This window comes from Heteronotia binoei, chromosome 9, assembly GCF_032191835.1.
Source record: "Heteronotia binoei isolate CCM8104 ecotype False Entrance Well chromosome 9, APGP_CSIRO_Hbin_v1, whole genome shotgun sequence".
NCBI classification, from domain to species: domain Eukaryota; kingdom Metazoa; phylum Chordata; class Lepidosauria; order Squamata; family Gekkonidae; genus Heteronotia; species Heteronotia binoei.
Window position 1 is genome coordinate 25,140,282 of NC_083231.1, and position 24,555 is coordinate 25,164,836.

At 43.7% G+C, this 24,555-nt stretch overlaps 1 protein-coding gene across 1 annotated transcript in view; it reads left to right on the top strand.

The window, feature by feature from the left end:
* The first annotated feature begins 398 nt into the window (after positions 1-398).
* KCTD8 (potassium channel tetramerization domain containing 8) overlaps positions 399-24,555 on the top strand; it is a 113,659-nt gene continuing 89,502 nt past the window's right edge. The window contains exon 1 of the mRNA XM_060246318.1: positions 399-1,251. Within this exon, the coding sequence (XP_060102301.1) occupies positions 399-1,251 (853 nt within the window). The remainder of the gene's footprint in view (positions 1,252-24,555) is intronic.

A 24,555-nucleotide genomic window follows, 5' to 3' on the forward strand; every position in this document is an offset into this window, starting at 1 on the left:
GGTCTCATACGCAAATAAGTCCCTGCTGGGCTTTTTTTTTAAACCAAAAAAAGCGCCCTGGGCGCGGCTAACCTGAGGCGAAGAACAGTCCCGCGCGGAGTTGCCTCGGACAGGAAGGGCGCGTCAAGCCAGAAAACCCCGCCAAATCCCGAAGGCGCCGCAGAGCGGCCAGCAGCGCCCCCCTAAGCCGGCCTGAGGGGGGCGAGAGAGAGCGCGGGGCGAAGGCGCACGTGGCTAGGCGGGCTGGGCGAGGCAGGCAGGCGCGAGGGGCTGTGCGCGCGGCTGACAAGGGCGCAGCCTGAGGAGGAGGAGGAGGCGGCGGCGGCGCCTGCTGTCCCGTCGGCTTTTTTCCGGGCGCCGGGCTCGTCCTCGCCAGGCAAAGTGGCTCGGCGGCGGCCATGGCGCTGAAGGAGGGCAGCGGCGGCGCCACCATCCTGCCCATCAGCGACATGGTGTCGTCGCCGGCGGAGGGGGGCTGCGGCGCCTTCCCGGAGGTGGTGGAGCTGAACGTGGGCGGGCAGGTGTACGTGACCAAGCACTCGACGCTGCTCAGCGTGCCGGACAGCACCCTGGCGCACATGTTCGCGCCCCGCCGGAGCGCCCCGCGGGAGTTGCCGCGGGACAGCCGGGCGCGCTTCTTCATCGACCGCGACGGCTTCCTCTTCAGGTACGTGCTGGACTACCTGCGCGACAAGCAGCTGGCGCTGCCCGAGCACTTCCCCGAGAAGGAGCGCCTCCTGCGCGAGGCCGAGTTCTTCCAGCTGGCCGACCTGGTCAAGCTGCTGGCGCCCAGGGGGGCCAAGCGGGGCTCGCTGCACGACGAGGGCTGCCAGAGCGACCTGGAGGAGGCCGACTCGCCCGGCGGCGGCGAGCTCCTCCTCCTGCAGCCCCGCGAGAAGCGCGCCGGCTTCATCACCGTCGGCTACCGCGGCTCCTACGCCGCCGCCGCCAGGGACGGCCAGAGCGACGCCAAGTTCCGACGGGTGCCCCGCATCATGGTGTGCGGCAGGATCGCCCTGGCCAAGGAGATCTTCGGCGAGACCCTCAACGAGAGCCGCGACCCGGCCCGCCCGCCCGAGAAGTACACCTCCCGCTTCTACCTGAAGTTCACTTACCTCGAGCAGGCCTTCGACCGCCTCTCCGAAGCCGGCTTCCACATGGTCGCCTGCAACTCCACCGGCACCGCCGCCTTCGTCAACCAGTACCGGGACGACAAGGTCTGGAGCAGCTACACAGAGTACATCTTCTACAGTAGGTCCCGCTCTGCTCTCCTTCTCGGTTGGCCGCGGGTAGGGGAGGAAGGAGAGAACGGGCTTTGGCTTGCAAGGTTCAGCCGTCGCGTTGCAGCATCATAATAGGAATAGTGAGAATGATGATGGTGATGTGGGATCATTGAATGCATGTGCCTTGTGCCTTCTCCCCAGAGCTGAACTTCCTCACATAGAGGAAGGGTTTCCTCCAAAGGAAAGGTATAAAGAATGGAGAGAAAGGGTTTTGGCTTGCAAGGTTCAGCAAACACGTTGCAGCATCATAATAGGAATAGTAAAAATGATGATGTTGATGTGGAGTCCTTGAATGCATGTGCCTTGTGCCTTCCCCCCAGAACTGAACTTGGTCACATAGAGGTCAGGAGGAAGGGTTTCATCTAAAGGAAAGGTATAAAGCAGGGGTGGCCAAACTTGTTTTACATAAGAGCCACATAGGATAAATGTCAGATGTTTGAGAGCCACAAGACAGGAAGGGAGGGAGGAAAGCAAACAGATGTGGGGGAGAGGTGAAAAGAAAGCAACTTTAAATACATTCTCCAATAAGTGCCAGCTGGCTTGGAGAAGTGATTTAAAGAGAGAGAAATGTCTTCTCCAAGCTGACTGATGGGGCAGTGGGTGCTTCAAGAGCCACACAATGTGTGTGGAAGAGCCACAGTTTGGCCACCCCTGGTATAAAGGAAGGAGAAAAAGTGCTTTGGTTTGCAAGGTTCAGCAATCGCATTGCAGCATGATAATATGAAGAATAATAATAAGAATCATGATGGTGATGTGGGATCATTGAATGCATGTGCATTGTGCCTTCCTCCTAAAACTGAACTTCCTCACATGGAGATCAGGAGGAAGGGTTTCTTCTAAAGGCACAAGAAGAGCTCTTCTGGGTCAGGTAAAAGACTTTTCTAATCCACCCGTTTCTTTCTAACAACTCCCAGCTTCTGGGTTTCCTACCAGTAGGACAGATATAACTCGGTAGCTTTGGTTCCCAGCAATTTTGAAAGTTAGTCCGTAAGACAGTGTGGGTTGCTATGAAGTAATTTGCTCCTTGTTAGGAGAGAAGGTGGCATGATATAGCCTGATCTGGGAACCTAGGGAGGGTGGGTACTTGGAAGGGAAGACCACTAAGGAAGACTCCGCAGAGAAACACAATGGCAAACCGCCTCTGCTTTTCACTTGACTTGAAAGCACCTTGCTGGAGTTGCCGTAAATTAGCTGTGACATGATGGCACTTTACACACTCACAACTTACTCTTTTCCCAAGTTCCAGGAATGAATTTCTACTTTTTAGAACATGGTATTAGGGCATCCAGAGCTTTCAGATACTTGTATGCCTCAGTGTGGTGGTGAGGGGAAGCGATTTTGCTAAATTTATTTAAGCTCGTACACATGCATGTTGCAAAGGAGGAGAAATTTGCTGATGTCTCTGGGGTTAAAAAGAAAAGCCTGAACGTTATTACCAGTTACTGCCAACTATATGAAAATTCCATTTCATTTTGATTGTGAGAATGTCTCTGCTGGTGGGAACAGATGAGGATTCTCTAACGGTTTCTAAAGTTTTATCCCTTTTTGTTTGAAATAGTACCTAATCTTAGCGCTTAACATTCAGATACAACAGGTACATATTTTGGATCTAGGTGGTAAATATCTGGGAGGGGGGCAAATGTGGCTTTGGGAAGGATGTTTGTTGTTGTTTTGGGAGAGATGTTTGTTGGTTTTTTACATCATCTAGACCAGCTTTCCTCCTTCGAAGTGCTCAAATGACTGATTTCATACATGCTGACTATTCACTAATGTCGATCATCCGTACTTGAATGTGTAACCAGTTTGGTGTAGTGGTTAAGTGTGTGGACTCTAATCTGGGAGAAACGGGTTTGATTCCGCACTCCTCCACTTCCAGCTGCTGGAATGGCCTTGGGTCAGCCATAGCTCTCATAGGAGTTGTCCTTGAAAGGGCACCTGCTATGAGAGCCCTCTCAACCCTACCCACCTCACAGGGTGTCTGTTGTGGGGGGAGTAGGAGATTGTAAGCCGCTCTGAGTCTCTGATTCAGAGAGAAGGGCGGGGTATAAATTTGCAATTCTTCTTCTAACCATTTCCATTTTGATAACCTGCTTGAATTGACATTTAATTATAGGAAAGTTTCATCTTTGGTGATAAATGTTTAACTGGTTTTCTCATGAAAGTCATCAACTGATGCTGCAGTGGACCATTGGCATACGTGGAGCAATCTACCTGCAGTCTTCTGTCGATTTTTACTTAACTTAATAGCATAGTATGGTTTGCTCAAGAATTCAGATCACAAGCAATAAGATAAAATTTAATTGTGGTGTTGCGATACTTCTTGCCCAGCAGTCTTGTTCTAGCAGTGGTCAGTCCCAGGGAACATCTTGCAAGTGGAATGGATGTGACGTCTAGGTGGGCTTGTTTCACAGCATTGCTTAATTTCAGAAGGCAGTAGACAGGACTGTGGGTTACATTGCTACTAATTATCATTATGACTTCTGTGCTGTGAATATCAAGGAATTGAAATTTTACATCAGAAGGCTATTCCATTTTTCTGAGTGGAAAGCATGGGTTTCTTTTCCTTGCCCAAACCACCTGAAGTCCTAAAAATTGCATTTTGCTGAACAGTCTCTTCTTGTTTGAAAGGTAATGGCATTATGCTTTGTGGGTTTGCTAAAGTGAAGCTTTTTTTTTTTGCATAAGATTAAAGTGGACGATACTAGGAGTAAGGAAAGGTTTTTAATATTTTATCACTACATTTCCTTCCATTCTCATTAACTACCAAGTAAACAGACTCCATCTGGACACATTTCAGGGGAAGATAGAACAGCAAGAGTCTCAGTTTTCCAAAGACCATTAAACAGGTCTTCTGTTTTCCTACTGCCCTCCCCCCCACCAAAAAAAGAAAAGCTTCAATGGAGGCAGAGTTTTTTAAATAACACTCAGGTGTACACAAACTTACACATTTTGCAACTATGCAGATACGAAGATAAACTGTAGATATGTGTTACTAGGACGCATCCCTAAACCTCACCAAAAGCATGCTGTGTTGGATGATAAGTACAGAATGATTCAGACTAATGAAAACACAGCTGGAATAAAAATGGGAACATCCTTTGGCAGAGATTTTTCTTCCCAAGTCTCAGGAAGCTTTAAATCTTTTTTTAATGGGTTTGAGTTAAGCTCTGTACACGCAAGAGTAATTTCTCTGGCTTGTTGTATTTGTGTGTGTTTATGCCTTTGCAATGGAGGAAAGCGTGGCTGGAAGTGTGATTGGGGTAGCTGATGACAATGGCTAAATAACCAGGAGGTGGCTGCAATTTTCCTCTTTTACCCCCAGAAAAGTCATTCAAACAAATATAATGGGAAATAATTTAAGGATTTTAACTGTGATTGCTGCTGTGATTGCCATTTTAAGCAGAGACTGAGGGCCAATTCACTAAACTATAATGCTTATGGCCCACTTGAGATTGCTGCACATGCCAGCTGCCTGCCCTTGGCAATTGCAACATGTAGGATAAAGCATTTTTTTTTGTAGGTCATTCCACTTCTTGTCTTCGGAAAGTATTGAAAAGACTTTGGGTGGTAGTTGATGCGTACAAGTTTTCTGAAAGGCTGCTTGTCAGCCTGAGACTTAAGTGAATAAATTATAAATTGTTCTTCTGGCATTCAGTAAAAGTCACAGTCCACTAGACTTTTGGTTTAACATTTAGGACCTCTGGTGCCTTTCTGCTTTTAAATAAATAAGCTACTCGGGGATCACATTTCACTTCTCTTCATTGCATTGGCAAAGGTCTCATCTGTCCAGGGGTAGGCTTCAATGTGAATTGCTCTCCCGGAAGCATAAGTGCAATAGAGAGCCAGCATGGCATGGCGATGAAAGTGTAAGAATAGGAAATCCCCACTCATGCCGTGGAAGCTTGCTGGGCAACTTTGGGCCTGTCACACTCTGAGCCTAACATACCCCATGGGGTTGTTGTCAGGATAAAACAGAGAACAATGTAAACCGCTTTGAGTTCCATTTTTTGGAAGGTGGGGGAGGTGGGATATAGGGGTCATTTTGTAGAAAAACAGGTGGTGGGGCTCATTAGCATAACTCATTAGCATATGCCACCACCACCCCACCAGCCAAAAGCAACAGATGCAAGAAAGGAGAGGCCCGGGCGAGTGAGACCTGCTTGGACTGGCTAGGGATCCAGCCAGCCCAAGGAGGCCTCACTCACCTGTGGCTCTCCTTGGCCACCCTCCCCAACAGTCAAAAGGCCAGCAAGCCATCTGCTGCCCAAAATCACATAAGAAGTGGAGAAAGGGTGTAATGGGCTTCTCCAGGGGTTAATGAGGGCTGCTGGGGGTGTGGCAAAACCTCTGGTGGCTGGCTGGCTGCCCATTTTCCTAATCTAGGGATTGTTATGCAGCTGCACCTACTATTCAGTGGACTAGGTGAGTGGGGAGGAACCTTCAGAAAGGTTCAGGAGCTGTGCTCCTGTGAGCTGCTGAATTCAAGGCCTGGATACAGTAAATAAAAATAAATAAATTCTCATTTCTAGGAGACTTGGGGGAGCAAGTGTGAGCAGTTCTACTTTGAAGTAAACTTCATTTTATTCAATGGGACTTACTCTCAGGAAAGTATTCTTACAATTAATGCCTTTAAAGCACAGTCCACCCCAAGATGAATACTGCTGGGTCTGTTGAAATAGTTGGGAAAGTGTACCTGTGTGTTTTGAAAGCAACCAGACAGAGTAGTGCTTCATTTTGACTGCATTGTACCATAGGGCTCACTGCATGTGTGATGCTGTCCCAGGTGGTTTGGTGACTGGACGTGACTTGCAGTCTCAAATGCTGGCCCATGTCCCCCTTCATGTGAGCATTCTCCTCCTTTTCCGTTTCAGAGTTAATAGATCCAGTGTATTTTACAACCTGATCCTATGCATGTTTAATCAGCAGCAGGGCTTTTTTGAGCAGGAACTCACAGGAATGCAGTTCTGGCTGGCTTGGCGCCAGGGGGTGTGGCCTAATATGCAAATGAGTCCCTGCTGGGCTTTCTCTTAAAAACACCCCTGCGTGAAACAAAGGTGATGTTGGGGTGTGGCCTAATATGCAAATTAGTTCCTGCTGGGCTTTCTCTACAAAAAAGCCCTGTGTGAAACAAAGGTGATGTCGGGGGTGTGGCCTAATATGCAAATTAGTTCCTGCTGGGCTTTTTCTACAAAAAGCCCCGTGTGAAACAATGGTGATGTCAGGGGGTGTGGACTAATATGCAAATGAGTTCATACTGAGCGTTCTCTACCAAAAAGCCCTGTGAAACAAAGATGATGTTAGGGGCGTGGCCTAATATGCAAATGAGTTCCTGCTGGGCTACTTCTACAAAAAAGCATTGTGTGAAACAAAGGTGATGTTGAGGGTGTAGCCTAATATGCAATTGAGTTCTTGTTGTTGTTTTTTAGGAAAAGCTCTGACCAGCAGTAAGATCAAATCAAGTGAATTAAATGGCACTTTTTAATTGCTGCATAGAATCATAATGGTGGAAGGGCCTGCCAAGTCGCAGTTGACTTATAGTGACTTGTAGTGTTTTTAAGACCAGAGACATTTAGAGGTGGCTTGCCATTGCCTGTCTCTGGATAGCAGCCCTGGACTTCCTTTGTGGTCTCCCATCCAAGTACTAACCAGCACTGACTTTGCTTAGCTTTTCTGTGATCTGATGAGATCAGGTAACCACCTGGGACAGCATCACACATGCAGTGAGCCCTATGGTACAATGCAGTCAAAATGAAGCACTACTCTGTCTGGTTGCTTTCAAAATACACAGGTACGCTTTCCCAACTATTTCAACAGACCCATCCGAGTCAGGGTGCATAGGCTCATGCCCTATCTCATTTTACTCTCTTGGAGGTAGAAGGAAGAGAAGCCACACCTTTCCTATGTGAGATACACTGGATTATTTTAATTTCAAGTCTAGCCCTCTTTTTAACATTTTAAAAGTAAATATGAGTTCAATACAAATTGACTAAACTGTGACTATCAAACACTTTTTTTTTTGATAAAGGAAAAATGCAGAAAGACCAAGCATCTGTTGAGAATTCCATTGAATTCAGACACTAGCAAGTCATCACTGATGTCAGGGGTGGAATTCTAGCAGGAGCTCCTTTGCATATTAGGCCACACTCCCTGATGTAGCCAATCCTGCAACAGCTTACAAGGCTCTTTTTTGTAAGCTCTTGGAGGATTGGCTACATCAGGGGTGTGTGGCCTAATATACGAAGGAGCTCCTGCTAGAATTCCACCCCTGACTGATGTTAGGATTTAGGAGATACCTTCCTGTATCTTCAGGATCATCTGGTGTCTCTAGTCCATACACCTGCTTTGGTCCTCCAGCCATATCAGTGCAGTGAAATGTTCAGTTCTTAGATTGTGGATGCTCGGTTGGTACAACCAAAAGCATGGGTATCTTTATTTTATTTCATTTGATTTCTAATCCACTCTCCCTGAAACTGGCTCAAATCGGGTGACAACAATTTATAACCATATAATAAAACCTTCTAAAATGCAAGATAAGTTAATAAATAACAACAAAATCAGTGAAACAATTAGTATACAATTTAAGGTGGCATAAAACACGAACAGAGAAAGTATGAAACGGAGGGGATTAGGGGGAGAAAGGAAGATAAAAAAAGGAGGGGAGGCCAAAACTTGCTGTAGCTAAGCGCTCAAAACTGCTGTCAACCATAGGCCTGGCGGAACAACTCTGTTTTGCAGGCCCTGTGGAATTGTACCAGATCCCACAGGGCCCTGATCTCTCCTGGAAGAGTGTTCCACCAGACTGGAGCCAGGACTGAAAAGGACCCAGACCTGGTTGAGGACAATTAGATGCTCTTCAGTCTGGGGACCACCACCAGGAGATTTTGATTACTTGAGTGTAATGTTTTATGGGGGAAGTATCAGAAAAGCTGCCCTGAGCCTGCCTCAGCGGGGAGGGCGGGGTATAAATAAAAATTTATTATTATTATTATTAGAAAAGGTGGTCATGAAGGTATGTTGTTTCCTGACCACTGAGAGCTTTGAAAGTCAAGACCAGAACTTTGAACTTGATCCAGTCCTCAATCTGGAGTCAGTGCATCTGACAGAGGACCACTTGGATATGTGCTCCAAAGGGTGTCCCTGTGTAAACCCTTCCATTTTGGACCAGTTGCATTTTCCAGATCAACCTTAAGGAAAGCCCTAAACTGAGTTACACTAGTTTAACCTAGAGGTGATTGTTGCATGAATCGCTGTGGCTGGGTCAGAGGGTGACAGGTATGGGGCCAACTGTTTAACCTGATGAAGATGGTAAAACACAGCTTACACCTTTGTGACTTGGGCTTCCACTGAAAGGGAGGCATCCAAGATCACTCCCAAACTCTTGATGGACATCCCAGCTGTTAATGGCACCCCGTCCCCACCCAGCCCAGCCACAGGACCTCTGTCTTTGTTGGATTTAGTTTAAACCTCCCCTGTTTTAACCTACCAACCATGGCCCCCAACACCTGGTCAGATGTTCTTGGGCTGGCCACTCATCAAAAGATAGAGCTGGGTGTTATTAGCATACTGGTAGTCACACCCAAACCCATAATCCTGTGCCAACTGGGCAAGAGGGTGCATAAAGATGTTAAATAGCATTGGGGAGAGGATAGCCCCTTATGGAACTCCACATACCAACGGGTATCATGGTGAAGTCCTCTCCCCTAGTAAAGCTTTCCCTTGGATTCCCACATTGGTGAGGCGACCAAAAGATCTACTTTCCATCTCATGGGAAATACTATTGTGACCATAATTGAGTCCCATAAGTAAATGTGGCTGCCTGACCTGGTTTCTACTGTTGGTTCTACTGTTGCTCAACCACTCCCATCCTCCAACATCATCTATCCATCCTTGTAGTATCTCCTGGGAAAGGAACTTGCAGTGCCATCCACATTTTTCCTATGAGTAAGACCCATTGAAGAGAGCTGAGCTGGATTCAGAATAGGCCTACTTAGGATTGCTTTCTGAGGGGTGTACCAGTTCAGCACTGTTAGTACATGGGCAGTCTGCTAAGGCTCATGTCTGTTAGTGACCATACCATGCATTCTGGGAACTGCACCTCCCTGCTGAATTCTGCCTTTCAGTCTATCTGTCCTCCTTCCCTTTGTAGTTATCCTTGCCTGTGTTACATGTAGACTGGACCGTTGTCATGTCCTCTGCTTCAGCCTACCCATGAAGAGCTTCAGAAGCTGCAGCTAGTGCAGAATGTGATAGTCAGACTGTTGGCAGGGGCCAGTTACTGGGAGCGTGTGATGCCAATACTAAAGTAATTAGAAAAAGAAGATGATGATATTGGATTTATACCCCGCCCTCCATTACCCAAAGGAATCTCAGAGTGACTTACAATCTCCTTTCCCTTCTCCTCCCCACAGCTGACACCCCTGGCTACTGCCTGTTCCCCAGCCCAGTTCAAGGTGCTAATTTTGACCTTTAAAGCCCTACATAGCTTGGGATCAGGGTATCTGAAGGATTGTCATCTCCCATAGGCTCTTGCCTAGAAATTAAGATCACAGAGAGATGCCCTCTTGACTGGCCCACCAAAAAAAGAATCTTATCTGTTGGACACACAAGAACAGGGCCTTTTGGGTGGCAGCCCCATGATTATTTTTCAATATTTTTTCTAAAAATTTTAAAGATACAGAAGAGAAAAGTGCATCATAAAAAATAAAATTACATTTTTAAAGTGTAACAAGAGCTTTTGGTTGTATCGCAATAAAGGCTGTATAGTATACACATAAAATATATGCAGTAATAATAATTAAGATTTCAACATTTGTGGAGACAAAGAAAAAAAAGCACAGAAGATAACAAATAATATAGTGTTCAACTAAAATATATATTTTAAAAATTGCCTCTTAAATTCTGCATCTTAAATTCTAATAACTATGATGACAGTGATATTTAATAGAAAGTCAGGTAGTTCTATAAAACTTAATAATATAGTAATGGCTTGAAGATATATAAAATACTAATTACCTAATTATGTAATAATAATTATAATTAAAGTAATATTAAACATGTAATCAGTAAACCAATTTAACTTTCGTATTATTACAAGTGAACCTGCAGACTGGTATTTCCGTTCATATACCCTTCCCACCACTGACTAATTTGTACATGCAACCCCTTCATATTTTCCTTTGATCCTGGCGTTCATCTGTACACTATTATCAATGTGTGCTCCCATCTACAGATGAGTAAATCCATAGATGGGGGCCACATGGATGCTAAGAAGACTTTTCCAGCAAACTTTGGACACTCCCTATGTTTGCAGAAAAACCTGAAAAAAATTAAATGCATTGGGGGGGGGGGGCTAAATCATCTACTTCAGGTGGTCAGTGGTGATGTCACTGAGGAGCTGTCGTGGTTCCTTCAGCAGGAGCTGAACAGCCTGGGGTTCTGTGATAACTTGCTGGCAGCCAGGGAACCACATTGAACCTGGGCATTGTACAGCCCAAGGCTTTGGGCTTGCCTACCACCAGCTGCTCGGCCCATAAGCCACGCTGGGCATGCTGCTACCGGTTCAGCCTGGGAGCTGTACTGGGCATTCTGCTGGTGGTGCAACCCAGAATCTGCACCATAACTGCTCAAGACAGAGATACATGACTAGGAGTTGTGCTGGGTACGGATTATCAAAGAAGTGGGAGGAGGGAATTCCGTCTGTAGTTGTAGGCCTACACTTGTACTGTTCTGTTTGCCCATCTACATTGCAATTCTGTCTCTTCATCACATAGACAATTTGTTGCTCTTCTTTGGCCAGTTTGGTGTAGTGGTTAAGTGCATGGACTCTTATCTGGGAGAACCGGGTTTGACTCCCCACTCTTCCACTTGCACCTGCTGGAATGGCCTTGGGTCAGCCATAGGTCTCGTAGGAGTTGTCCTTGAAAGGGCAGCTTCTGTGAAAGCTCTCTCAGCCCCCCACCTCACAGGATGTCTGTTATGGGGGAAGGAGATAAAGGAGATTGTAAGCCACTCTGATTCAGAGAGAAGGGCGGGGTATAAATCTGCAATTCTCCTTCTTCTTCTTCCTCTCCTGCACTCAAACTCACTGCTGTTTTCCTTGCTCTAGAATGCTTTGACTTCCATCTTCTGCATTCAGTTGAAACATCTCTCACCCAGATTGTTTGCTACTTCCTCACTTATGAGTCTAACGTTTACTACTCTATTTTAATCTTTCTTGATTTTTCTGTTGAATGTTGATACTGCTGATCACTCTACCACTTTGCTCACTAAATTTCTGTGGCCATAGTCTTTATTTGTGATAGCTCTGTGAAATGGACTTCTACTGGAAGTCAGGAAATCCACCTCCTTGATGGCTTTTAGGAGGGATGAAAGTCAAAGCTTTATGGGGGACATTTGGTATGCTTAATGAGTGATTCTTTTTGGCTTAATTCCTTATGATACCTTCTCAAGAGGGAAGCTCTTTGCTTTCTCCCTCTCTGCTAGGGTTCTTCAGAAATCTTCTTCTGTTCTCTCCCAACAGTGTCCTTGAGTAACCTCATCACATCCAGTGGTTTTCTGTGTCACCTATATGCTGACGATACCCAACTCTACCTCTCCCTGCATCTGATCCCACATCTCCAATTGCCTGTCTAATATTTCCACTTGGATATCTCAGTATATGTGACTAAACTTCTCATCTCTCTTCCTAAGCCTCTGTTGCCTTGTCTAATCTCCATATCCATTGACAACATTGCTAACCAGCTTTTAGAATGGACATGAAACCTTGGCTTTATCTTTGACTGTTCTCTCTTATTTCACCAAACCATGTCACTTTTCCCTTTACAACACTGCAAAAATATGGCCCTACTTTGTTGCCTCCTTGGCAAAAATTCCCACAGCCATCACTTGTCTTGACAATGGCAACTTTCCTTTCTGGGTTCATAAGAACATAAGAGAAGCCATGTTGGATCAGATCAATGGCTCATCCAGTCCAACACTGTCACACAGTGGCCCAAAAAACCAAATGCCATCAGGTCTCACCCTAGCTTTCTCACTTTAATAATACATTCCTCTCATGTTTTTGCATGCAGCACTGCCTCTTCCTGGCTTCCTCATCTACCTTTGGATTCAGCACGAACAGCTTGTCTTTACTGTTAAAGTAGTACCTTGCTCTCCCCTTTTGCTCTCATTTCCCAGTATATTTATATATGCAACCTGCATTCCCTCCTGTTCCATAACTTTAAGTCATCTGGAGATCTTGCGGTCCCTCAAGCAACTCTTTTCTTCCTTCCTTGTTTCCACTTTTTCCCTGGAACTACATCCCTATGAGATGCTATGTCTTTCTTCCTTGATATTCCTCCTTTAAACTGATGTTTTTAGTCAGTATCGTCAGTTGAGATTCATCCTACTATGCCAAACCATCAGCACTGAGGTCTACATGTCTTTCAGCAGATTGTTTACTTTTTTTTGACTGGAGTCTGTTTTCATCTGTGCTATGAAAGGTAGCATAACATACTTTGTCTTGGGAAAATAGACCTTATGACCATTCTTTGTAGTAATAACTCTGTCTCCTGCCTGTGTTTCCGCTGTTTGGAGCGCTGTGGATAAATGTGTCAACTGACAAAATGGGTCTGACTTGTGAAAGCTTATGTTACCATAAATTTGTTAGTCTTTAAAGTGCCACAAAACAAAAATTTGTCACTTATCCTATCCAGATATAATTCTGCAGTGCAGAAGGCAAGAGGATAGCATGATCAGAGGTTTTGGATTATTCTCCTAGGCTCTCTTGAGATTGCAAATCAGTAGCAGGCAGTGTTCATCCTTGTTCAAAAAAAAATGCATTAATTTCAAAATGGGAAATTTATTTTAAATTAACACAAATGGGACCTATTTTCATAATGACATAAACCATGATTTAAATAGTGATGATGACAGTCAGTTCACTTGTCTCTCTCCCACTCCCAACAACCTAGTTGGGCAGCGAGGTGGTTGGGTGGGTGGGTTAAGAACGGAAATGCGACTGGATATTGGAATCTCATATTTGGATATGGAACTAGTTTATGCTCATAAGTTCTAGAAGCAACAATATTTGAAATGCCGTGTGGAGTTTCCATTTCAAGATAAGAAAGTGGAAAACTCTGTGGAAAGGAAGAGGTAGATTTCACTGAACTTTGTAAATGAGGTACTTGTTTAAACTGAAATAGTCAACTACTTGTTTTGTGCTTAGATATCATTCTTTAAATAGGTATTACTAGAGCTGGAAGAGACACTATTTAATTTCTTTCAGTTTTCTGGTTCATTGCCTTTTAAAAGTGACAGCCAAGGTTGGAAAAATATTTCAGATTCATGAACATCAAATTGTTAAAGCACAAGGCTGATCATTCCAGCTGACAGATGAGTTTCAAATTCACTTAACTTAATGAGTTCCTTTGTGTAATCAGCTAGGCCTTTTCTACAAAGAGGCCCACGTGGCTGTGATTGCTATGTGATATATCTCAAGGCAAGATACGGCACAGCACCCCAGTGCAAAAGCAGGGGGTTGAAGGTACATAATGCAGCTGAAATGCTGAAGTTAAATACTGAGAACCAGTTTGGTGTAGTGGTTAAGTGCACGGACTCTTATCTGGGAGAACCGGGTTTGACTCCCCACTCCTCCACTTGCAGTTGCTGGAATGGTCTTGGGTCAGCCATAGCTCTCGCAGGAGTTGTCCTTGAGAGGGCAGCTTCTGTGAAAGCTCTCTCAGCCCCACCCACCTCACAGGGTGTCTGTTGTGGGGGAAGGAGGATAAAGGAGATTGTAAGCCACTCCGAGACTTGGATTCAGAGAGAAGGGCGGGGTATAAATCTGAGGTCTTAAATAGGTTGGAGCCAGGGCTTTTTTTGAGCAGGAACACTTCCAGGTGGCTTGGCACCAGGGGATGTGGCCTAATATGCAAATGAGTTCCTGCTGGGCTTTTTCTACAAAAAAGCCATGTGTGAAACAATGGTGACATCAGGGGTATGGCCTAATATGCAAATAAGTTCCTACTGGGCTTCTTCTACACAAAGAGCCCTGGATCTGAGCTTGAACTAGGGTTGCCAGCTCTTGGTGGGGAAGTACCTGAAGGTTTGGGGATGGAGCCTGAGAAGGGCAGAGTTTGGGCAGGGGGAGACCTCATTAGGTGTAATACCATTTTTTCTCCAGGAGAATTCAGCTTCGTCATCTGGAGATCAGTTGTAATAGCAGGCTATCTCTAGGTGCCACCTGGATGTTGGCAACCTGAACTTGAACACTGCCTGGTTTGGAGACCACATGAGAACAATGTGTAAGCACTGAGAAGAAAGCAATATATAAATATACCACTTAAACATTCTTTCTTTCACATTATGTACCTTATTCTTCTTTGCTAACTATCTTCTTGTAAGTGGATGAGGCTGTTATATCCTTGCCAGCCGTAACTTTATTTGATTTATATTTGATTTATAACGGGGTTCTGTTGGCCCAGGATGTGACCAGAAACACAACTTTACAGATAGAAGATAATGTAGATTTTGTTGTTGTTGTTGCATTTAGAAAACTCCATTAGATCTGCAGTCCAGTTTTTGCAGTTTGTTGTGGACTTCTTACTTCTACTGCACTTCCCATAATATTGAGAAATCAGAAATTTGGGGGGGTTGGGTGTTATGAAAACAGTGGAAGAGAAGATGCAGAAAACTGAGTCCTTATACCCACAAAGATTATTGGGAAACTTGTCGGGAGGCATGCTTTGTTTCTATTTAGAAACAAAGATAGATAGAAATTGCTTCTCTAGAAAGGTAAGCATAACCTTTTAATACAGGAGTCCTTTTTGTCTAGGGAATCATATTGGTTATGTTAACTGTCCAGTGGTTTGTTTCCAAAAACATATGTATGTTCTACATTTTCAAAGGGAGGGTATTCAGGGTTTATTTATATAGCATACATGGGTGTGCTCTACAGGTTTGCAGAAAAAGCTTGGATATTTCCCTCTTGAAATGTAAAGCCATATGCATGTATTTTTGCAAAACAATCCAGTGGACAGTTTAAAATAAGCAATATGGTACCCTAGGCAAAAGGGGCTCTTTAATAAGACTATACTTATTTTGCTACAAAAGTAATTTTCACCTATTAAATCAGTACAAAGCATGCCTTCTAACAAGCTTCACAACAGCCAGTCCCCAGCTTTGGTTAGTGAGAGGTCCCCGTGGATGCTTTTGAAACTTTGAGAAAAGGTAGTAGATACCACAATAAAATGGGTTAAGTGAATCATTCACAAAATGGCTGCCATGGGAATCGAGGTCAGACACAAAATGTTGAGAGGGTCCATGGAGCATTAGGAGGATCAAAGCCAAGCATTCTTCTTTGATAGAAGCAGATTCCCCCCCCCCCCCAAAATAATGGATGCTATGTGAAGTCCCAAAGATGATACCTCCAGTTCTTCAGAAACAATTCCTTCTCTGTGAAAAGGGGATAAAGGCTGGATCGTTATTTGGTTGAGAACACACTGTGTCTTCACACATGATATGCAGTCACAACTGTAAATCTACCATAATCCAAACTAGTTCAGTAGGCCACAAGAATTAGAAGAATGGGTGTGTATATACATAAGTACAATCTTTTAATTAAAAATTGTAAAAAACTTTTCAAAATACTTTTCCCCTTGCTAATAACAAAAGTAGTAAACATCAATAGCCTAACACAAATTCAAGGTTAAATTAGACCCCAAGATGATAATGACAAGAGTTGTCTGGTAATCCGCCCTTTAAACCAGGGGCGTCAAACATGTGGCCCGCTGGCCAAACTGGCCCCCAGAGGGCTTCAATCAGGCCAGTGAAGCTCTCTTCTCCCTCCTCCCCCTCCTGTCCTCACCCTGTGAAGCTTGAAGGCTGCTGTTCACAACTCCTTCTGCCTTCTCTTTGCAGAGGCTAAAGCAGAAGCAAAGTTTCAGAGAAAATATGGAATGGATTTCCCATTCAGGCCTATGGCCAGAGCAGACTGGAATGGGAAATCCAATCCACTTTTTCCTTGCAACTTTGTTTCAGTGGAGAGGTTTAACTTCCCAGCATTCCTATGGCCAGCGGAAGCTTCCTGGAGTTGTGTCCTTGCAAATGAAACGTCAGTGTTTTGAGTCAGCTTTGTCTCTTAATGGACATGAGGACTAGTATTGAGTACTTTGACTTGGGAACGCACAGCTAAAGGGGGATATTACACTGGAGAGCTGTGGCTAATCTGAGTAGACCAGGGTGTGGGGAGGAGAAGCTTGTAATGCCTTGCCATTTCATGTTTTCCCAGGCTGAGAGCATTTTATATTTTTAGTTTTCTGCTGTGTGATCCTTGTGCTTTTCCTCAATGTTTTATTTTTAAAATTGTGTTGCAGAATCCCACTATTCCCCTTCCTTTCCATGTAAACAAAAGTTTTAAGCATGTTTGTGTTTTAAGTTAAAATATAATATCTTTCATTGTTTTTGCCTGTGTCCTTTATAAAGGGTATATCTCCTTTATCTGGCATTACTTTTTAGGACATGCATGGCTCGGCCCCACAAAGTCCCATTTATGTCAGATCTGGCCCTCCTAAAAATGAGTTTGACAACCCTGCTTTAAACTATTGATGTATATGATTACTACCGCTAGGATACTCTTCGCGAAATATTGGAAATCCCCACAAACTTCGGATAAGCAAGAATTTTTATTTAAGTTACTAGAATCTGCTGAAATGGATATTTTGACCATAAGGTTGAGAGACGGAAATTGGCAAGAATCTGACAGAGTTTGTATGCGTAGGAAGTTTTCCCCTGTGTGAGTAGACAGTTGAGTGCAACTCCAGAACGCTGTGGTAAAGAAACCAAAACTCCACAACAGCCAGTAAACAGTTGTATTTTGGGTTAACACGTAAGAGGCAGTCACAGGCAGGCAAATGGTCATACACAAAATAGCAGTCCTTCCAATATGCAGCACCAAATCACAATCCAATAGAGAAGTCTAGAATCCAGTCCAATACATTACGTCAATAGCCAAGCAATCCTCCAGAGTAACAGTATATCAGTCTGTTGTTCCTCCTCTCACATACGTCCTTCTCCTTCTCCTCCATCCACCATCGCCCAACAACTACTGTGGGCAATGCTATCACTGATATAGTGCAGCCACCCAATCCCATCACAGATTGTAACATTAGCTGCACCTGTCCCTCTCGTGACTTCTATCACAGCTGTATAGTTTTAGTTGCATAACCTTGACTCAGCAGTTTAGTTCTCTTAAAGCAACTCAACACTGACATCCTCCCCTTATGTAACTAAAACATTCTATACAGTAATATAAACTATTTACATTCATAGTCTACATATATTTTTCAAACAACATTGTAGTAATATTGCAACTTCACTTCAGACCAAGTTTCAGACAGTTTTCTTTGTGCTTAACTGGTGTCTGAGCTTTTGTAAAAATGTCTGCAATATTATCACTCGTAGCACAGTATTCCAGAGTGATTAACCTGTCTGTTAAACATTGCTTCACATTGTGAAACCTGACATCTGTGTGCTTGGATCTTGATTTTACTCCAAGATTGGTTGCTAGCTTAAGAGCCGCCTGATTGTCCTCATACACAGTGATTGGTTCTGTATAAAACAAACCAAGGTCAGATAGTAACTGTTTGTACCAGGTTAACTCACTACACACTGTACTGAGTGCGGAATACTCTGACTCGCATGTCGAGAGAGCTACATGGCGCTGTTTCAGAGATCTCCACCCTACCAGGACACCACCCAAGAAAATTGCCAATCCGGTGGTTGACTGTCGGGTGTTCTGATCACTGGCAAAACTTGCATCTGCGTAAGCATGTACCTTTAGATCCTTAAAAGGTGTTATAAACAAGCTTAACTCTAGAGTATGCTTTAGGTATCTAAGAACATGTTTTGCAGCAATCCAATGGCACTGTCTTGGCTGCTTCACCGCCCTGGCCAATTGGTTGGTTGCCATCGCAATATCAGGTCTAGACCAGTTAGCTATATAAGAGAGACTACCAATCAAAGACTGATAAATGCTTTGGTCAAATAATGGACTTTGACTGTCATTTAGGTCAAAATTTTGCAGCATAGGACATTGCACTCCTTTGCTTTGGTCCATTTTATAGCTCTTTAGCAACTGAGCTATTTTACCCTTCTGTGAGACTCGATACCCACCATTTACAGGCTCTATGTCTAAGCCAACATACTGTCTGATGTTGCCCAGATCCCTTACTGTAAACTGGTTCTTCAGAGTTTCAACAATAGAATTCATCATCTTTCCATTTCTACAAATTAAAGCTAAAACATCAACAAAGACAAGTGTTATGCAATGCTGCTCCCCTTTTCCTTTGACAAATATACATGGGTCAGCTATGCCCTGTTTGAAACCAAGCTTTTTCAAACATACAGTTAAGAACTGGTTCCACTGATGACCAGACTGTTTTAAACCGTACAGAGATTTTTTAAGTTTCCAGCAAACATTTGCATTGCTATTTCCACCAGAGACACCAGGTGGCAATTTCATATACAATGTGTGTTCTAGAGGAGCGTGCAGGTAAGCGGTTTTAACATCTAGGTGTTTCACAATACAATTATACTTGGCTGCATAAGTCAGAGCACAAAAGATTGATGTAGCCTTGAGCGTGGGTGCAAACGTTTCGTCATAGTCTTGCATAGACTGCAAGTACCCTTGTGCAACAAGTCTAGCCTTGTAATGCACGTTTCCGTCTGCCCCAGATTTTAACTTATAAACCCATCTACAACCCAAGAGTTTATGGTTAGGTGGTAACACAGACTCTTCATAGACTTGTAGACCTTTTAACGACTCAAGTTCCACATTCATGGCTGCGGTCCATCCAGCCTGTTCGTCTTGCGTGAGATGCTTGATGCTGTCGTAGCAGGAAGGTTCAGCAAGGACGACACACGCTTGACCAGGACTGTAGCGATCTGGAGGACGAGTTTCTCTCGTAGATTGTCTGAGAACTGGTTCTGTTTCCTCATCTGACACTGCATGCTGGTCTGCCGGCTGCTGCTGCTGCTGCTGCTGCGACACTCCCGCTCCAGAAGAGGCAGGTGTAACAGGTTCTGGCTTGATGCCTCTGCTGCTGGGTGAAGGACTCCGCCTCTCGCCTCTAGTTGGTAGCTGTGAATCAGTTTCCACCGCTGTAGGCAGGAATACTGTAGAGGACGTTCTCTCCCAACCGACAGAGGTTTCCAAGAACTTTGCAGAGCAAGACGTTGTTATCTTCTTGTCACCTACTTGGGAAAATCTGTAAGCCTGGTGATTATTTGAGTAACCAAGAAATAACAACTTTACAGCCTTGTTTCTCCCCTTTCTCTGTAGCTGCTTTGGGATGTTTACATAAGCTGGTATCCCAAAGATCTTTATATGGCTAATGGAAACTTTCCTGCCATACCACACCTCAGCAGGTATTTTTCCAATAGCAGAAGACCAGGAGTAATTCAGAACATGGGAAGTGCACATGATACTCTCCCCCCAATAACTCATTGGAAGGTTGCTATCTCTCAACATAGAGACACACATATTATAGAGAGTTTGATTTCTCCCATCATGGACTGCATTCTGTTGGTGATGGATGCCATATTTCCTAAATAGAGAAAACATTTGGTCATTACAAAATTCTGTCCCATTATCAGAAACAATAGCTTTTGGAACTCTACCAGTTTTTCTCTTGACAAAACGAAGCCAGTTGCTGATGTTTTGGTAGGTCTCAGCCTTTGATCTAAGTAAAAAACAAAAACCATAGCGAGAATGGTGATCTTCTATATGCAAACAGAATTTAGCTCCGCCCACACTTCTGGTTGGAAAGGGTCCAATCAGATCCAGAAAAACTAGGTCCAATATTTCTGCAGACTGGAATTTTGTAGGAGATACTGTGGATGCTGCCTTTGATTTCGTTGCTTTGCATATCTCACAGTCAACAAAACAATGACAAGACTTGGGGGTAATTTCTGCAGCTTGCAAGGTTCTCTCAACAGCTTGGAAATTTATATGCCCCAATCTTCTATGCCACATGTGAATACACTCATCATGAGGGGGTCTGTTCATACTCACATGTTGCACAAGATTTTCTTTCTCCAGAAAATATAAGTTATCTTTCCTTTTAGCCACAACAGAAACGCCATCTGCACAAATCAAGCAGCTTTCAGCTGTAAAAGAAACTTTAAAACTCTGCTCAGTCAAAGTGTAGACAGAAATCATATTGTACTTAATACTTGGCACGTGAAGCATTTGGAGTTTTCTCCTTAGACAAGGAATGTTAACAAGCCCATTATACTTGGCACGTGAAGCATTTGGAGTTTTCTCCTTAGACAAGGAATGTTAACAAGCCCATTTTCTTCTATTTTGGCACAAAGCCCATCTGCCAACATGACACACTGACCTTTAACTGGTGTGTAGGTGTCGAAGAGATTCTTGTTCTTAATGATGTTTACCGTAGCACCACTATCTATTAAGAACTGATTGCAGTAGGAAGAATTGTTAACAACAAGATTCACATGCTTGCCTCCCTTCGGAGTAACAGAAGGCTGTTTCCCTTTGAAACGGTTACATTGCCACTTGAGGTGATTAGTGCTGTTACACACAAAACATCTCCTCACTGAGTAAGCTTTCTCAGCTGCTGCCTGACTGTCAGCCCCTTTAAATTCCTCCCGGGCAGGAGACTTGGCTGAATGAGCTGGAGACTCCCGGAACAAAGCTGAGTTCCTCCTCCTCATGTCCTCATTCAACAAACGTTGAGCGATGTTAGACACAGTTATCTCAGTTCTTGGCAAAATATCCAAATTGGCTACAAACTGATCATAACTAGCATCCAGGGAGCAAAGGATTATGTAGGCTTTCTGCTGCTCAGAAAAAACCACCTCTTTCTCCTGCAGCTGTTGCAAGGTACGTTGCATGAACTCTAGGTGGACACTCATTTCCCCACCAGCCACATATCTTGCACTAAAGAGTTTCTTCATTAGATATATATGGGACCCCACACTCTCACTGACATAAAGAGACTTTAAAGCGTCCCAACAAGACTTTGCACTGTTGGAGGTTTTTATATGGATAAGCTGGCTGTCTTCCAAAGTTAGACCAATTAGTGCACAAGCTTTATCCTCATTGCTTTTGTGTTTTTCTGTAACAGCTGTGTCATCAGCAGCGTCTAGCACGGCTATGTTGGGTGGATTCGTCACGTACTCCCACAAACCTTGATATTTGAGAATCATTGTGACCTTCTCAGACCAGGTGCTGTAATTCTCCCCGTTCAGCCTCTTGATAAGGAAACCGGAGACTTGGATACAGGACTCCATTATGCCTGTGTGAAATACAAAAAACTGCCACGCCCAAAAAAGGCTGTTACTCACGAGTAGACCTCGAGTAGACCACAGGAACTGATGGCACTTATTGCTCCTACTCTCCAGGAGACCACGCTGGGCCCACAACCGATGACAGAGTTTGTATGCGTAGGAAGTTTTCCCCTGTGTGAGTAGACAGTTGAGTGCAACTCCAGAACGCTGTGGTAAAGAAACCAAAACTCCACAACAGCCAGTAAACAGTTGTATTTTGGGTTAACACGTAAGAGGCAGTCACAGGCAGGCAAATGGTCATACTCAAAATAGCAGTCCTTCCAATATGCAGCACCAAATCACAATCCAATAGAGAAGTCTAGAATCCAGTCCAATACATTACGTCAATAGCCAAGCAATCCTCCAGAGTAACAGTATATCAGTCTGTTGTTCCTCCTCTCACATACGTCCTTCTCCTTCTCCTCCATCCACCATCACCCAACAACTACTGTGGGCAATGCTATCACTGATATAGTGCAGCCACCCAATCCCATCACAGATTGTAACATTAGCTGCACCTGTCCCTCTCGTGACTTCTATCACAGCTGTATAGTTTTAGTTGCATAACCTTGACTCAGCAGTTTAGTTCTCTTAAAGCAACTCAACACTGACAGAATCTATAAAAACTTGGGAACCAGTGTATATATGGGCAAAAAGTATGGGATTTGTAATGAGACATTAGAATTGGTATTTTATATTATCCCCAAAACTCCTTCTATATGTGGTGTTGGGTGGTGGGTGGTTATGGGGCTATGTGGACATTGTTTTTCCTTTTCTTTTGTTGTTATGTTTTTGGTTTCTGTTTGTAATTTCTGTTTGATTCATAATAAACATTTAAAATTCTGAAAAAACCAAAACAAAACAAAACAATTAGGTATGGTCAGGCTGCCCTGTTTATCATCCCTGCTTCTGGAGAGTACAAAAGTGCTAACCCAATATGATGGTGCTTTGTAGTTTTTTCAGCTATGTGGGTTTTAGTGGCTGTATGTCACCCCCAAGTGTGTATTTTTGCCTAGGAGCTCACTGTGTGGATTTAACACAGACCCTTTCCCCATGGAGGTAGCTTTCAGAACCATACCAGTTTCTTGTCAGTTGCAGAATTATATTATGTGACTTCAAGCCATGATCTGGCTGCAGTGCTGCATATTAGCAAGTTGTAAAGTGGAATATTTCTAACACTCCTGCTTATGTGTTTACAAAATCAACATTTTTAAATTGGAAGAGAAGGAAGATTAGTTTTGCATACCTCTTAGTGGCCATGGACTTTTACTGGAAGCCAGCTTCTTGGACAATGAACTTCTCTTAATCTGTTTGCATTTTATAATGCATCCTTGCTATTATGGAAGCAATCCTCTATTATACACGGTTATTACTATGCTTTTTCCTTCAAAGGGCCTAATCAGTCTTAATAGATTATACTTTTAACATCTGAAAATAAGAGAACACAACTGGAAATGTTCCTTTCTCAGTTGACCTATGGAGCTTAGAAACGTTCTTAAATAACTGCATTAAAAAAGATCCTTTAAACATTTTGGGGTTCTTTAAAAGCTTATTTAAAAATAAATTGATGCTGATTGGTTTTCTGCTTGGAAGTAGTAATTCTCCAGTGATTGTTATGGAAATTGTCACAACTAAGTGAAAATTGTTTCTTTTATCCTGCACTCTTCTGCAGGTGCCAACCTGCAAAAGGGCAAAATCTGTACTCCTGCCTTCTCCGTTGTGGCCCTTCTCTTATGGAGCGGTCTGCCTGAAGAGGTCAGGAAGGCTCCTATGCTCCAGGCTTTCTGCAGACCATGCAAAACTGAATTATTCAGGAGGGTTTTTCTGCAAGGATAGTAGGGTTGCTCTGTACAAAATGACTTAACAAAATTGCTTGGACAAATTATTAAGGACTCTAGTCTGTGCTATTATGTGTAGCTTCTATAAGCATTATACTATTACTTAATTTTTGAGTCATTTAATGGGCCATGTTGCTTGTTTTTTTTTTTTTAATTATTCCAGTTGGTTCTATGATTCTAATTCAAGAGGGGGTTTACACAGGAATGCAGTTCTGGCTGGCATGATGTTAGGGGGTGTGGCCTAATATGCAAATGAGTTCCTGCTGCACTTTTCTATTAAAGCCATGTGTGTAACAATGGTGATGTCAGAAGGTGTGGCCTAATATGCAAATGAGTTCCTGGTGGGCTTTTTCTAAAAAAAAGGCCTTGCCAAATTCTATTTCATTGTTTATTAAAATGGCCAATCTAGTTGACTGTATTGACCCACTCTGTGTAATCCACTTTGAGTCCCAGTGAGAAAGAGGGTCTGTAAATAACACAAATAAAATAAAAATAAAGTAAATCTCAGCTTTCCTCCAAAAAATTCAGGGCAGCATACATGGTCTTCCCTCATGTAACTTCACATCAGTCCTGTGAGGTAGGCTAGGCTGAGAGAGTGTTCCATGCCCGAAGTTATCAGGTCCTTCATGGTTGAGTGTGGATTTGAACCCAGGTGTCCCAAATTCTATCGTGACAATGTAATGGTTGCTGCCCATGATGGCACGCACCAGCTTATTTCCTGACACCCATTAGTTTCTTCAAAAATCATATTTCCTTCAAAACAAATAGCTAGTCCTGGTTTTCTTCTACCTTATTGCAGCAGGAGGAGCTTTGGAAGAATCCAGGAGGCATTGTGTGTGTGTGTGATGGGAACATCTCTTCAGAAAACAGTTGCCTCCATCAAAGGAAGGTGCCTTACTTGCACTCACATGTCATTTAGTAATTAGCCCTGGTCCCCATGGCAGCCATTTTGTGGTGACAACCACCTCCCACACTTAAAATTCCAAAATTTGTGGTAGGATATGAATGTTTGCGAAGCACTGCTCACTTCTTCAGATATCTGTAGAATTGAGCAGTGATTCATGAAAGCTCCCACCCTGACACAAATTCTGTTAAGTCTTTTAAGG